At 40.7% G+C, this 14563-nt stretch overlaps 1 protein-coding gene across 1 annotated transcript; it reads right to left on the bottom strand.

Moving 5' to 3' along the window:
- Positions 1–11918: 11918 nt before the first annotated feature.
- Positions 11919–14532, bottom strand: fbxl15 (F-box and leucine-rich repeat protein 15). The gene is made up of 5 exons (XM_084567614.1): positions 14394–14532; positions 13914–14073; positions 13329–13831; positions 12997–13223; positions 11919–12853 (listed from the first exon to the last, which is right to left on the bottom strand). Exons 1-4 carry the CDS (start codon positions 14417–14419, stop codon positions 13034–13036), a joined length of 879 nt encoding a protein of 292 aa, XP_084423740.1. The 5' UTR covers positions 14420–14532; the 3' UTR covers positions 11919–12853; positions 12997–13033.
- Between the last annotated feature and the right edge of the window lie 31 nt (positions 14533–14563).

The raw sequence follows: 14563 nt of genomic DNA, 5'->3' as shown, positions 1-14563 counted from the left end.
CTAAAAGTATATGGATGCCACAACATCACGTTTATGTAGGATTGGTAAGCAGTTCTGCCCTAAAACAATGCTTCTTTTTAACAGCCGCCGCTCTTCTTTGAAGGCTTAGCAAAAGATTTTGGAGCCTGGCTGCTGAGGTCCCGTACTGATAGACTGACGATAAAGCCTGTGTGGGTGGTGTAGACCAGGGGTGTCAAACTTATTTTAGTTCAGGGCAGGGCCACACGGAGCCCAATTTGATCAGTAACATAAGCTATAAATAACCACAACTCCAAATATTTCTCTTTGTTTTAGTGCAAAGAAGAACAAGAACGTTATGAAAATGTTTACCTTTAATGAACTAAATCCTTTTACAAAACATTTTGTGAGCAACTAAACTAAATAAGAAAAAAGAAGTGCAATTTCGGGCATTGCTGCCATCTGTTGTTTTGTTCTGTGTCAACTCTTACAAAAACAGTGTGACCCCTACTGGAGAAATTAGGAATAGCAGTTAGCAGTTTTATTAAAAGAGTTGCAATTAATGACGGGCCTGATTGGACCCTCCACCGGGCCGGTTTTGGCCCCCGGGCCGTATGTTTGACATGCCTGATATAAACGTTAAGGTTTTGTGCGTGCCAGTCAGACACTTCCACATCAAGGCTGCAACTAAAAGTTATTTTCATTACTGATTATTAATCTGATCTCGATTAATAATTAAGCATACAAAAAGAAGAATCGCGGAGCTGTGATTGTTGAGACTGGAGGGAACGCTGTTGTAAGGTTTGAAGTTGGAGTGATCTGATCTTTGGTACACTTTGGTAAGATAAAGTTTATAAAGCTTCCCTTTAGGGGCCAGATATTATTGCATTAGTTTACGGTTGTAGTGGACAGGAAGGCATCAAATGAGCTGTAGTAAATTTGACGGCTCAATCAGGATGGATTTTCGTGGTCTTATCAACCTGCCCAGTCTTCACGGCTTCCTGCAGCTATCCAATCCTACCTGAATGAACAATCGTCCAACCTCTTCAGTCAGATGTATGAATCTATGACAGATTTCTCCTGCTGTTCTCTTCTCTCTCTTTTCTGTCTCTACCTGCCCGGTTTCTTCCTGTTAAAAGTCAAAAGAGTTTTTCCTTGCCACCGTCGCCTTCAGGCTTGCTCTGGCTGTGTTCAGGCTGGGTTTCAGACCGGACGTTGTAAAGCGTCTTGAGACAATTTGTATTGTTATTCACACTATACAAATAAAACTGAATCGAGCTGAATTAAATTGAATGGAAAGTATCTTTGAGCAGTCTTGACTTGCTACATGACTGTATGACCATTTCCACCCCGTTAAATCGTGAGGCACGTCAGACGGTAGCCAACGGAGAGCTCCAACATTGGTCAGAGTCAAGCAGCAAATACTTGTTAGTGAGATAGGTTAATTGGTGATCCCTTGCAGTGCTGGTCCACACTAAATCCTAAAACAGGAAAAGGTTTTCCAAAACCTGGGATAAGTAGTCTGGCCTACTTTTGACATTTAAGTTGTTAACTAGAGTGTTTTGTATGACTCTTCTTGTACATTTTACTGCACTGCATGCATCTGATCATCTACTCTAATCTGTATATTGCTTTTATACACTTATACCTTTGTATTTCTACATACACTTTGTATTTTTTATTTACACATTGCATGCCACTTTTATTTTATATTTGACCTTTTTGCTGACTGTAATACTATCTATATATTAATAAAAGCAGTTAGTGTACATTACCAACTCAATCAGATACATTAAAAGCTGCTTACATGTTTATTTATCAGGTCTAATATTACTTTTACCTTTAAAATGTCAAGTATTAAATTTATAACCGAGTTTGACAGTTATTGTAGTATTTGAATTTTAACTCCAACAAAGGGACTTGACCCAAAACCACCACAAAACTGAACACCCACACGGCAACAGTGTGCGTCCACTTATTTTTGAGCATTTTAATAAATAAAAAAAACAGATTCAGGTTTGGAAATAAATAAAAGCCTGGTATTTTCCTTCTTTCTACTACGGGACAAACTTTATGATAAACCACGACGACGCCAAGTCATCGAGAGGTCCCCGTCCCCTCTCAAACCTCCCGTTGACCTCTACTCATATTTCAACCCACCTTGATGTACCTGTTTACTTGGGTGGTCCGGCTGGTACTCAAACAAATTCCCCTCCCCCTCCCCTTACGCTGGCAGGTCCAGACACAGAGTACCTGTTTATCCGATTTCAGGAAACAGCCAAAGCTGCTTGCTTGTTTTGCAGTTTAATGTCCTCGCTATGAGAGAGTGGTAGAAAAGGATCAAGGGTGGGCACATGGGCGGAGAGGATCATTCAGCAAAAAAAAAAAAAAGTCCCCTGGCCAGGCCTCAGGACCACCAAACCTGTGGCTTCTATTCCTGACCCCATAATGTGTGTGTGGGAGGGAGGGAGGGATATTACCTTTTTCTTAGACAGTGCTTCCCCATATTCCCTGACCCCACAAGAGACATTACAGTGGGCAAATATAAAGCAGGGCTTCATGAAGCCTGAGCTTATCTGGGCTCTGAAAGTATGTGAGACATGCCTGGGAACAAAAGGCCGTCTCTGAGGCTGGGAGCGGGCCAAGGGGATCTCTTTCAGCAGCCACAGATTGCCCTGTGTTTTCTTAATTGACAGACCCCGGCCACATTTGATAGAAATGACATGCAGCTGGCAGGCGGCCCCGGCCTTCCAGGTAGACCACCTTTCAGCAGGAAAATTGTCCTCCAATCTACTTCATAAAGAAGTCTGATGGAGGTCTCCGAGTCCTGCGTCACGTGCGTGCCGCGGTAGGTTCGCCCCGCCGCGGGATTACACCTGCGTGGGAAAAGCTCCAGAGAGTGGGGTCAACTTTCCGAAGCCCCCGTGAACTATAACGCTAACGAGCATTGGTAGCATTAGTGCTCGCTCTTATTCTTAATATTTCCCAAATCCTTACATATAACATTTTGTTTTATTACATAACTGAATTCATCCCATTGTGTTTTTGTGTGTGCTGCACATATTACAGCTACATTAACACTTAAAAATGACTCGTCTACCGTGTTTTTATTAGTTTTTACTGTGGTTTGACTCAGTGGAGGGACGTTAAACTTTACTGAATCTAGTTTAATACTACTACTAATAATAATAATAATGATCATGGTGGTTCACAGTGGGGAGGTGAGGCCTTACGTTCCCAATCTGAGGAAAGCATGTCCTCAGCTGGCCAGAGGCAGTAGTGCAACCAGTGCGTCCTCCTTTTTTATTTTAGTTTTTTTTTCATTTTAACAGACTTGTCAATCAAGCCTAAAAGATGGAGCCGCACTCTGTTTTATTTTATTTATTTTTTGTCATATTTCTAATGAGAAACTTTGGGTAGGAAGTCATCAGGACAAAAACAAATGAACACATATATATTAAGTGCTAAGAAAAACAACAACACATCTTTTTCTCAAATAGTCCATAATTAAATCTAAATGTGCTCTCACTCTCTCTGTGAGTTCTTATCTTATCATTGCTGCAGAAACTCTGCGTGCCCTCTGTTTATTCTCTTTTGTTATTTGAATGTGCTCGGATATTAGAAATTGTATTTGAATAACAACATTGTCTCTAACTTACTCTGCGTTTTTTTCTGCATTTTTGGTCAAGGCCACGACTTCCTGGTTAAATAAATAAGAAAGTAAATGATCCAGCTGGCAGCATTTGTCAAACTTAAATCTCACAAGTGCAGCATAGATCACAAGCTTGAATATCCAGTGTGTATGTTCTGTAATAATGTCAGCAATTCTGTGTCACACAGAATCACATATCCTAATAAGAGATTTAAAAATCCTCCATTGCGTGAACAGAAACAGTACGGTTACCTCGCAGAAATGTGCCAGCGATGACAAACAGCTTAAACTTAAACTGCCTGTCATCAAAGTCCCTTGTGTACGTTTAGAGGCCGGGCGTCCCGCAGGCCCCAACTCCTCAGAGACAGAAGAGGGAACATATGGCATCCATGTCTGAAGACCCCGTGATCCGCCCAGGCTGATTTCCCATCCGGTGCAGGGGAGAGGGGGAAAAAATAAGAAAGAGGGTGCCAAACAGCGTTGGTCCCCTGTGGATTTTAGTGGGCCATGGAAGATAATAAACTACCCATCCCAGACAACCACTTCCATCAAAAAAAAAAATATGTCCCCCAGCTCCACCTCGACCTCCACTTCAACCTCCACTGATCCACTTTGGGCCGGTTGTACTTTAATCTTATGACACAACTTATAATATTATAATACTGCTATCCAATAGTGTTTATATTGGCATCATTGCTTTCATTTATATTAGTATAATTGCCTTCATTTATTAGCAATATTGTATGTGCAGAGTAGAGATTTGGTTTCTTACATGCAAGAGTTTAAAAAAATTTAATCTGAAGCAAAAGTTTGTCAAGAAGCAAAAAACATCCATTTTTCCATCATTTAATAAAAAAAAACATAAACATCCAAGCATATTTTTATTAAAAAAAATTATTTAACTTGTTAATTGATCATAAAAGAAACCAAATCTCTATTCTGCACATACAATATTGCTAAAAAACATATCTTTACATATCTTTATATATATATCATGTTTTTTTTGTTTTGTTTTTTGATAGTTGAAATACTGTTAAGACAAGACCCACGGCAGATGAGTGGATTGATTATCATCCAGGACATTTTTAAGGTGGAGAGGATGGCACAGGTGGATTCAGCATATCACACCTACACCATCCCTTTGTTGGCGATTTATTTTGTTGCTTAATGCGCTTTTGTTACACATCCCAGTGTTCCTGTTCAAAATAAATGCAGGGTTTTTTTTTTTTTGTCCTGTACAAAAGTTTGAAAGAAAAACAGAATAAAAGAAAAGAAATACCGTTTAGAGTTTCGCTGCGACACTTAAAAAGTATTAAAACACGCTATAGGGTGTAGTTTGACACTGTGAAGGACATTGTGTTGTAAGTAATTTATTGCCTTGTCTGTGAGGTACTGGTTTTGGTGTCAGTGTTTTGTATGAATATGTGCTTTCCTTTTACTGAATGCTCACAAATACCAGCAAAAAGATCTCTTAGGGCAACTGAAGTTTATTTTCTTACAGAAATAAATGAAGATGCTTTAGAAAATTCCAATTTGTCCATATCATCCTTTTTTTGTTTTGAAATTTTCAACAATAAATGACACTTCAGCTGACATCCAGCTGTAATTATTTTACTTATATTGAGTGTTTTTACCAAGGCACCTCGAGACACACACATTTTCTTTAACATATATATAAGTATCCCTAAAAGTTGCACAAGTTTTTCTACGGTGGTTTCAAGTTCTTAACTTATTCTGAAAAGATCCGACCATTCAAAAACTTCCACGATGCTCCAGGTCATTCCACGACGACGACTCACCACCGGATGAAACTACTCGTTATTTTTCTCCCCGAAAGAAAAGCAGAGCGAAGGGATTTTTAGGCGTAAAGACTGGTCGCATCTTCCCTCCCCTTGCTCTGCAGATGCTGGCCTGTTAATGAAGTAACAACAAATTGGGCCGCGGACTAATTTGGAGTGGCGTTTCTTGGCCCCTCTTGGCCCACGGAGATGTGTTTCATTTTCTCTTATCAGTGATTCAGTCATGTGGATTTACGCATGGACGCCTCTGTCTCCCCTGATCGCTCTGCTAATGGAAACTTCGTTAATGTCATTAATCTGCGGGCCGAGACACGTGCTAAACACATATTTTGCTGTTTGTGGTCTATTTGTCAAATGCTACTAAGAGCTTCCTTTGTGTCAGAGGATGAAGCAAGACAGAAGAAATGAGCATTGTGATGTTTTGTTTTGGCTTATTTGTTTTCTACAAGTGGCATCAATTATGGCTCCCAGCTTATTGATTGTATCAGACTGCAAATTATCATATTCATTTCATTCCATTACATATCCCACAGACACTGATGGCAGTTTATCATTTACATATCGTGCACGTGAGGAAGCCTCTTCCAAGTTCCTCATCTTAAATCCCTCCTTTAAAAGTTAAAAAATGAGACGAGCCTCCAGCATCTTTCAGCGTCCACTAAGCGTAACAAGATGTGATCTGTGATTACGCCCGACCTCTGATCTCCGCCGCCCGGAGGACACAAGTTCAACACAGTTACTTACAATTTAGCAGCCCGGATTAGGCAGAGGGGAAAAAAACGCTCCTGCCAGGATGAATCCTCATCACGCTCGGTTATTGTATACGTATTCTCCGTTAGGTGCATCAGTGTGTTTATATTGCAGTCAAATGGAGCGTAGCTACAAATCTTTGCCTCTGGGTGCTCACAATTGGGCTGCACTCAAGAGTAGGTATGGGGCGACGGAAAGCTCGAGGTCGGAGAGGAGGACAGGTCTGATGAAGTCCATGATGGGAATAATCTGATATGGAAAAGCCACTTAAACATGCGTTTCTGCTAGCATGCTAAAATATCAATCTCAAACATTTTTAGTACAACCCTTTGTATTATATGATACCACATTGTCTGGCTCCTACACATCTCTGTGATCTCCCACAACTACACATCCCATTAAAGGGGAATTAGCGTTTTTTTACGTTTGGAAAATATTTAGATCCAGCGGAGCGCCGCGTATACCCCTATAGTGGGAGTGAATGGGGCACCGAAACGCAGCCTCTAAATAACGCAGTACCTGCCAGGAAACTCGTTCATTTCACCAATATTATGTTATGATACACTAGTGCTATTCCCCATTGAGTCCGGAGTTACCTGTTATCATCATGCGGGGGTCTGTAGATTGACCTACTAACCTCTGACCTGGATGATGTCATCTCTGAGCGCCGCACTCACCCGCGGCGGTCAGCTTGTTTACCTGTAATTTGCTACTGCTAGTTTTTTGCAACATGGCTGAATATTTTTCCGATTCTGAGGTTGTGGACGACGACTTTGTTTATGATGGACGTCCTTACCGTGTTAGTTTAGTTTTTATCATTTTTTAAGTCCCTTCTTGGGCGTCATAGTAACATAACCAAGCAGGTTTTGGGTTTTGCATGTTTTCTGTAACTTTTTTTTGTAATCAGTTTTCTTGTAGGAGTTTTACTTCCTATATTTGCTTCTCGGTCTTCAAGCTGTTTTGGGATTTTACCTCCATGCCATGGTTCTGCCTCCCTCTGTGTCCTACCTCACAACTTAGAACCACATTTTTGACACGTTTCATTCATCAACAGTACTATTGTACTAAAAAAAAAATCACATCAAACTTTGTCAGTTCGAAACGACTGGTGATGAGTTCAGGTTTTTATCCGGAACATCTGTGGCTGGTTTCCTCTTGCAACTGATATGAGTTTAAACCTAAACCTGGATGAGGGGTGAAACAAAACTCAGACCAGTCCAGTTGCCTTTTTTTTTTAGCTATAAACAACAAAACTCTTGCTGATGAACTTATAGATTAGTTACTTCAGCATGAAATAGATATAAAAAAGCCACAGAAACATCACTAAAACATGCTTTGGTAACAGAATTTAGTTATATGAAACCAAACTATTTTAAAATTACAGTGTAAATAATGTAAAATTACTTTTACCACAATCCATAAAATCCTGCTGATTCTCTTTCTTCCCAAACAATAACCGGCCACAGTCTCCAGCCAAGCTGTGAGTCACACTGCCTGTGGTGTTCTGTTCATTCAAAAAATGCCAAAAATGTCTTAATTTAGAGATAAAAACTATGTGAATTCCAACTATCTGACCATATGCTTCCTGTCCCGTCTGTGGTTAGGAACCCAGTAATTAGGACGATGCCAATGGACCTGACAGTTCCAAATCTTAGGGAAGCTTCAAACGTCGCTTCAATCTAGACGGCACCCTGAAGACGTCTTGCGTGGCGTCGTCAGAGCCTGAAGATGCAACAGTTTCGAGCCTGATTCTCCACGTTAATGGTTAAATAACACACAGACACACACATGAACCCTGAGGAGGTACGAGCATCCTCACGTCAACACCTTCTAAATCTTTCCGAATCGAGACGCACACATTCCCCAAACACACATGTTTATTCATGCCGACTTTAAAACCCAACATTATTTCCTGCTTGGTTGATCGACATTTCTTGACGGCCACGCTCACAAAGGCTCTGTAATGTTGTCATTAGTTATGCTTCTCTGACGGCCAAAAAAGATGGATCCTTAAGTCCCGGGAGCCAATAAGGTTGTATGTGAATGGTTGGGGGAGATAAACTACACCAAATAAATGAAGGAACGACTCATTCAGTGATGGAAGACGAGGGGGAAAGGAGCCGTTAATTAAAAATATGAAAATGAACAAAATCTCTGATACAGTTTTGGGCCCATCTGAACGGCTACAGTAATTCTCTCCTCACCTTAAACGAACTTAATTAACACGGGGCTGAAACGTATCCTGAACCCATTTCTGATTATTATTTTATTATTTTACTCTTGAGCAGGATCTTCTTGTCACATATCAGAAATATATTTTTGATAATTCTCACTTTATTATTCAGTTGACTAATGTTGCATGGAAATTGCTTCCAAGTGTGTGTGTATGTCTTCCCTCGTGGATTTCCAAACTAAATATGCTTTTTATTTACAGCGTGGCTGAAGTATAGCCTGACATCCAAGCCTCCTGTTTGACTGGATGCTTTGTGACAGAGGACAAATGGCTGTTAACCTGCACATATAAGGTCAACAGTTAGTTAAGAGAAGGGAAAATCACTTTTAGAGGCACATATAGCCCTAAATATGTGTTTTGCAAGAACAAGGAATGTAAATGTTTCACTATTTTGTTCATAGCTATGATTAATGAGCTATAAATGGTGATAATGTAAATTAGTTTGATTAAATTATTCATAATTTGTGCAGTTTCTTGAACAGTGCACTATTTTGACTTATTTCATATTCTTATTGCATATGGTGACTTATGCACTTATTTGCTTGGGTTTGGTCAATAACTTATAGTGCATTTGCATTATATATTATGTTATATGCAAATATGTTACATATGTTATTTTATACATGCAAATCTTGTATGTTTTTCCATGCTTATACTGTTGTATTTTATTGTATATATATACCTATTTTTCTTGTTTTTCCACTGGGAACTACTGGGAACAAGCAATTTTCCTCGTGGATCAATAAAGTCTAAGTCAAAGTCATGTTGATGGCGCTCCATTTACTGTATATTCGGGAGCGGGGGAAGTGACTCCATGTAAGAGTATTATGTTTTGTGTTTTGTTGAGTGATACCCCTCCATGCCTCCAAGAAACAGTCTGTGCCATGGACTTGTTATCTGACTGACAGCATTCAGCAGAACAAAGAAAAAATGATACCCTAGTGTTAAACTCTCATATATTGTTAACAAGACAATAAACTAGAATTGTACTGATTTGTGTGTTGAGTTAAAGGGGAACTACTGTTTTTTACAACCTGGACCTTATTTCTGGCATAAAATACGATCGTTTACTCACCCATATAACTTTGGTGTAATTTGGAGTCATTCGGGAGATATTTAGATCTGCGTATATCCATATAGTGGAAGTGACTGGGGCACCGAAACACAGCCTCTAAATAACGCATTATCTGCCACGAAACCTGTAACTTGCTACTGCTATGGTTTGTCCCCAACCTCAGAATCGGAAAAATATTCAGCCATGCTGCAAAAAAACTAGCAGTAGCAAATTACAGGTAAACAAGCCAACCTTTGCAGGTGCGTGCGGCGCTCAGAGATGACATCATCCAGGTCAGAAGACATCATCCGGGGTAATCCTGGACTCAACGGGGAATAGCACTAGCGTATCATAACAAAATATTGGTGAAATGCACGAGTTTCACGGCAGATAATGCGTTATTTAGAGGCTGCATTTCGGTGCCCCAGTCACTCCCACTATATGGATATACGCAGATCTAAATATCTCCCGAATGACTACAAATGACGCAAAAGTGGGTGAGCAAACGATCGTATTTTATGCCAGGTTGTAAAAAAAAAAAAACAGTAGTTCCCCTTTAATAACTTTTCATTCACCAGTTTCACACAATAAACTTTTGTACATGCAAACAAAGCTCAAATTGTTCAGAAACACACAGCTCTGGTGTTTGACCATATGCAGATGACACCATGCTTTATGAGGACTGTTGTTTACTTTCAAAAAAAATTTGTTAATCCATGATTATTTGGAATCATTGACTGTATGTTGCTCATTCTGTGACTGTGCTGTGCAATCTTTAGCCGCTAGCTTAAATAAAAACATCCATTAGCTCTGTAGGACTAAATGGGGTTTATGGGAATGATTAAAATAAAATAAAAATCTTCAGGAGGGCTTTCCTTTTTTAAAAAAATGCTAATCCCTTATCTGTATAATCTGAGAGGGGCCTCTTCTTTTAGTCCTTGTTATGTGAACCAGCTGCCACGGCGCACATAAAGGAAACCCACGAGCTTCCCAACAGCATCCGTACATTACTCTGTCAACGAGGACTTTGAAAGCAGCCGGGGATTAAACTCAGATTGATCCCTCGTTTTAATATCTACAATACATTACACAGTGACAGGAGCTAAAGCTGCACGGTGAACAGAATGAACCAACTTCATTGTTGTGCCTTGGTATGAAATGATCAGTTGCTATTGATCAATAATTTAGACAAGTGCCCGATTATTGACAGGAAGACAAAATATGTTAGGCCGGCTATGTTTGAGAAATCCCCTCATACACTCAATCACTGGAACAGAAATTGCTCCATGGTATATAATATTGTAGCAATGTTTCTTTCCCCCCCTTGCAGATCAATGCTAATTGAGGTCCAACATGATGAATGTAGTCTGAAACGCTTTTAACCCACTGACTGCTGAGCAGCAACAAGGCCGAGCAACTCTTGGGTGTTTTTTTACTTACTATAGCTGAAGGTGAGACTTGGCATTTTGTATTAAGTGCATCTACTTTCTAAACATTACGATGCGGGGACTCATCATCTTAGCATTATTGGTCATTTTGAGGATAGAAAGATTATACTTAAATCTTTCATTCTTGCATAAATTGTGAGGAAAACATTGCTGACTTCGGTTGGGTATCTACATCGCCATATGCAGCACAGATTGAAATTTCAAGATTTACCTTATGACTAATGACACCGCAAAGCCTCCTGTGAGGAACAGCGGTACAAGACGACGATCGGCACAGCCAACAGAAGGATGCCGGTCGATCCCCGAAGCCCCTCCAAAACACAACTCTCTCTGTGTGTGCAAATTCAAGCTCGTGGACAGCACACGGCAGATGGGGTAAACCATGCCGTCAAGTGGAAAATAGACCTGTTGTGTTGTCACACAGACAACATAGTCTGCCAATTGGACCACCAGAGGAAACGGTAAGAGGGATTTTTAACAAGTAGCTGCAGCATCAGGGGGAAGCATTAATTCTTACTGTGCATTCACTGCATCCGATGTTGCAGAACAAGATCCTGAAGATTATGTTTCTCCACAATCCACCTGAGCAGTCAAACATTAGGCTCTTCCTCTACATCTTTTAAAAAATAGTGACTGTTTTTATATCTATCTATCTGATATTATATTAGTACATAATTAAAAAGTGACTTGATTATCACTTTTATCTTCTGTAGTTTATAACTCATGCACTCTAAAACACAATTAATTATTCTGACTCATTGCTGCCACCTTGTGACAGTTCAGGTAGTGACACCACGGCGCATAGAAGGGGCAAAGCTTTGACTTGTTTTAAAATATGAATGCATGGCTATGGGTCAGCTTTAATAATTTTAAATCTGTAAGGAAATTCAGCATTATTTATTTGAATAAAGTCTTACATTTGATGATGAGATGTGACATTTTTATGAAAGCCAGACAAAGGCAACCCATATAAAATAAAAAAAACGTCATCGCCCACTGTACAATTCTTAATTCTTCCCGGGATGGCAACTCGTTCTAACATTTTTAGCAACCAGGCGTCACCTTTTAAAATCTATTCCAGTAATTCGTACATAGTGAGGTATGCACGTTTTATTTTTAAAAGAAAACTGAAACTGTACGTCCAAACTCGAACATAAAGTAGAAAACCGACAGCAATCACTTCAGGTGGTGTTTTACAATTTAATATTTCTTTATACTTGTGTATCACAGGGCAACAACATCTCAACAGGTATGTTTTACAAAAACTTATTTTAGAGACTGGGCGGGACACAGTCATAATAAATTCTTATACTTATTTCAAACAAGTACTAGGGCTATTTATTTATCTACAATGCGGGTTAAAGTGTTAGTCCACCCACATCTCTTACCTATGGGCATGCAAATAAACAGTTTAGAATGAGAAACTGTTTAAAAACAGTGCGATCTATGGATTGTTCTTGTTTCTGGAAGACGAGATGTGGTCAGAACTACAACTAAAACAGCATTCGCCTTGATTGCTGGATAGAATAAAACACGTATTTACACAGAAGTAGAATGTTTTTGTGTGATTTGGACGAGTCGACCCTTTAAAGCTGGCATATACATGCACAAATTAAATGTTCAATTGAACTCAAACATTTTCTTTCTTTCTTTTTTTTTAAATGTTTCTAAATGAAACGTAACCGCTTTGCTTAAAAACAACAACGCCATACATTGGTGAGAATTACCTTTCCTATAACGCCACATTATTACAACACCGTGATGATTAAGGATCATCTTTTGGACGTGATGAAGCAATTCTTAAAAAGTACATGGCTTTCTTCGTTATCCTAAACGTGCGTCATTGATCACAGTCCAGTGAAGTCTTTTTGAGCACATTGTTTTATCACACAAACATCCAGGTCTACTTAAAAAGTTTTTAAGAAGGACACGTCCACGTGACGCAGCGGAAAGCGACACCTGTAACAGATCACATATTGAAAACAAAACGTCACTGAGTTGATTTTAGCGAAATAAACTAGTAATGAATTCAGTGTGATTGTGTTCTGGTTTTGTTTTTGAAAGAATTATATTACAACACATATACTGTTGATCTCACTTACCTGTGTGCACTTGTTGGACAGACAGATTGCCCCCTGGCTATATCTGGAGATTGATAAAGGGAGCAAACCCCAGCACATCCTGAAGAAGAACCAGAGCCCTCTGTAACGGCGGCTCGACATCAATCACTACGTTGCGCTTCCGTAAAGGATCGAGGCTCGACTCTGTCACGTTGTGACAGTGATTCACCTTAAGGGACTGCAGCTTCGGGCAATACTCTGCAAGAGTCCTGTGAGCACAGCATGCAGAAGATCTTATGGATGGGTAAACAAACGAGTGTGCAGACATGGCACAAAGTCAGCTGGAACACGCTCGGAAATAAGATAAGATGTACCTGATGGAGTGGTTCCTGACCCGCAGGCAACCCGTGAGATCCAGCTGCTCCAGGGCCCTGCAGTTCTTGGCCACCTCCTCCACCGACTCGTCAGTGATGTTGGCGTTGACCGCCACCGACAGAGACCTCAACTGCAAACACTTCTTGGCCAGGTAGCAGATGGCGTCGTCCTTCAGCTGGCGGCAGGCGGTGAGGTCGATCGACTGCAGCCCCCCGCAGTGATCAGCCAGGCTGCGCAGGGACAGGCTGTCCACCCATTCGCAGTGGGCCAGGCCGAGGTGCTGGAGGTGCATGCAGCTCAAGGACACAGCCACCAGGGAGTGGCGGGTGAGCCAGACACAGCCGCTCATGTCCACTTTCTGCAGATGCTGGTTCTGGCCGATGACCGGAAGCAGCTCCTTGTCCGTCACCCAGTCTGAGCAGTTCTGAAGTGACAGCTTCTGCAGAACTTTATTGTCCTTTAACATGGAGCAAAACGCTTCCTTGGGAATGCACGGCCCTATCTGTAAATAACAGAACAGGCTTGCAATGCAGCTGGAAGCACATGTAAAAATACCATGCAGTAAATCACTCACGACTACTTACCGGGGAGAGATTAAAAGTCCTGCAGTTGGCTAGGTACACCTGGATGAGGCTGTGGAACTGCTTGCTCACCCTCTGCAGGCTGACAAGGTGCTGAAGTGGCAAGTAGCACAAAATATGTGGAACGAGCACATCCTCCCAGGGCAAGTCCAAGAGATGGCATCTGGTGAAGTGCAAAGCTTGTTACAGCTGAACTTTGATACTGCACAAAACGTCTGCAGGAAACAATCAGTTAAAATGTTCGGAAAAATAATGTCAGCAGTTCACATTAGCAGCAGAAAGTGTGTTAATTTAGCTTTGCCACTTTTATATGCGTTTAAAGCGAAGTTAGCTTCCCTAAATAAATTAACGGGGACGGATACATTTCACTGACTGGCTGTTCTTAACTCGCAGGGCTATCGCTGTTAGCAGAGAAGCTAGCATGCCGGGGCCACCAATACAGCTGCTATTTAGACACAAAACTCCGCTTTGAGAGGCACTTACGCTCGCATTTTATCTTCTTCGTCCATCCCGAACCGTCTGCGTTATGCGACGTTTTTCAGGACGCGGTGTTTTTCACCTAGTTGCCAAAACAACATATTTTCCTTTAGCATCTTGCAAAGCGTTTGAGGAGTAACCCAAACCAAATGGTGCGTTCAGCGGCCGTCAGGGCG

The sequence above is a fragment of the Chelon labrosus genome (genome assembly GCF_963514085.1).
Source record: "Chelon labrosus genome assembly, chromosome: 19".
NCBI classification, from domain to species: Eukaryota; Metazoa; Chordata; class Actinopteri; order Mugiliformes; family Mugilidae; genus Chelon; species Chelon labrosus.
This window is presented reverse-complemented; position numbering and strand designations above follow the sequence as displayed.

Coding starts and splice junctions, on each gene's coding strand:
- fbxl15 (XM_084567614.1), bottom strand. CDS start 14,419: ATGGACGAAGAAGATAAAATGCGAGC. Junction 13,832..13,913: donor GGACTTTTAATCTCTCCCCG/GTAAGTAGTCGT, acceptor TGTTATTTACAG/ATAGGGCCGTGCATTCCCAA. Junction 13,224..13,328: donor GTCAGGAACCACTCCATCAG/GTACATCTTATC, acceptor CTGTGCTCACAG/GACTCTTGCAGAGTATTGCC.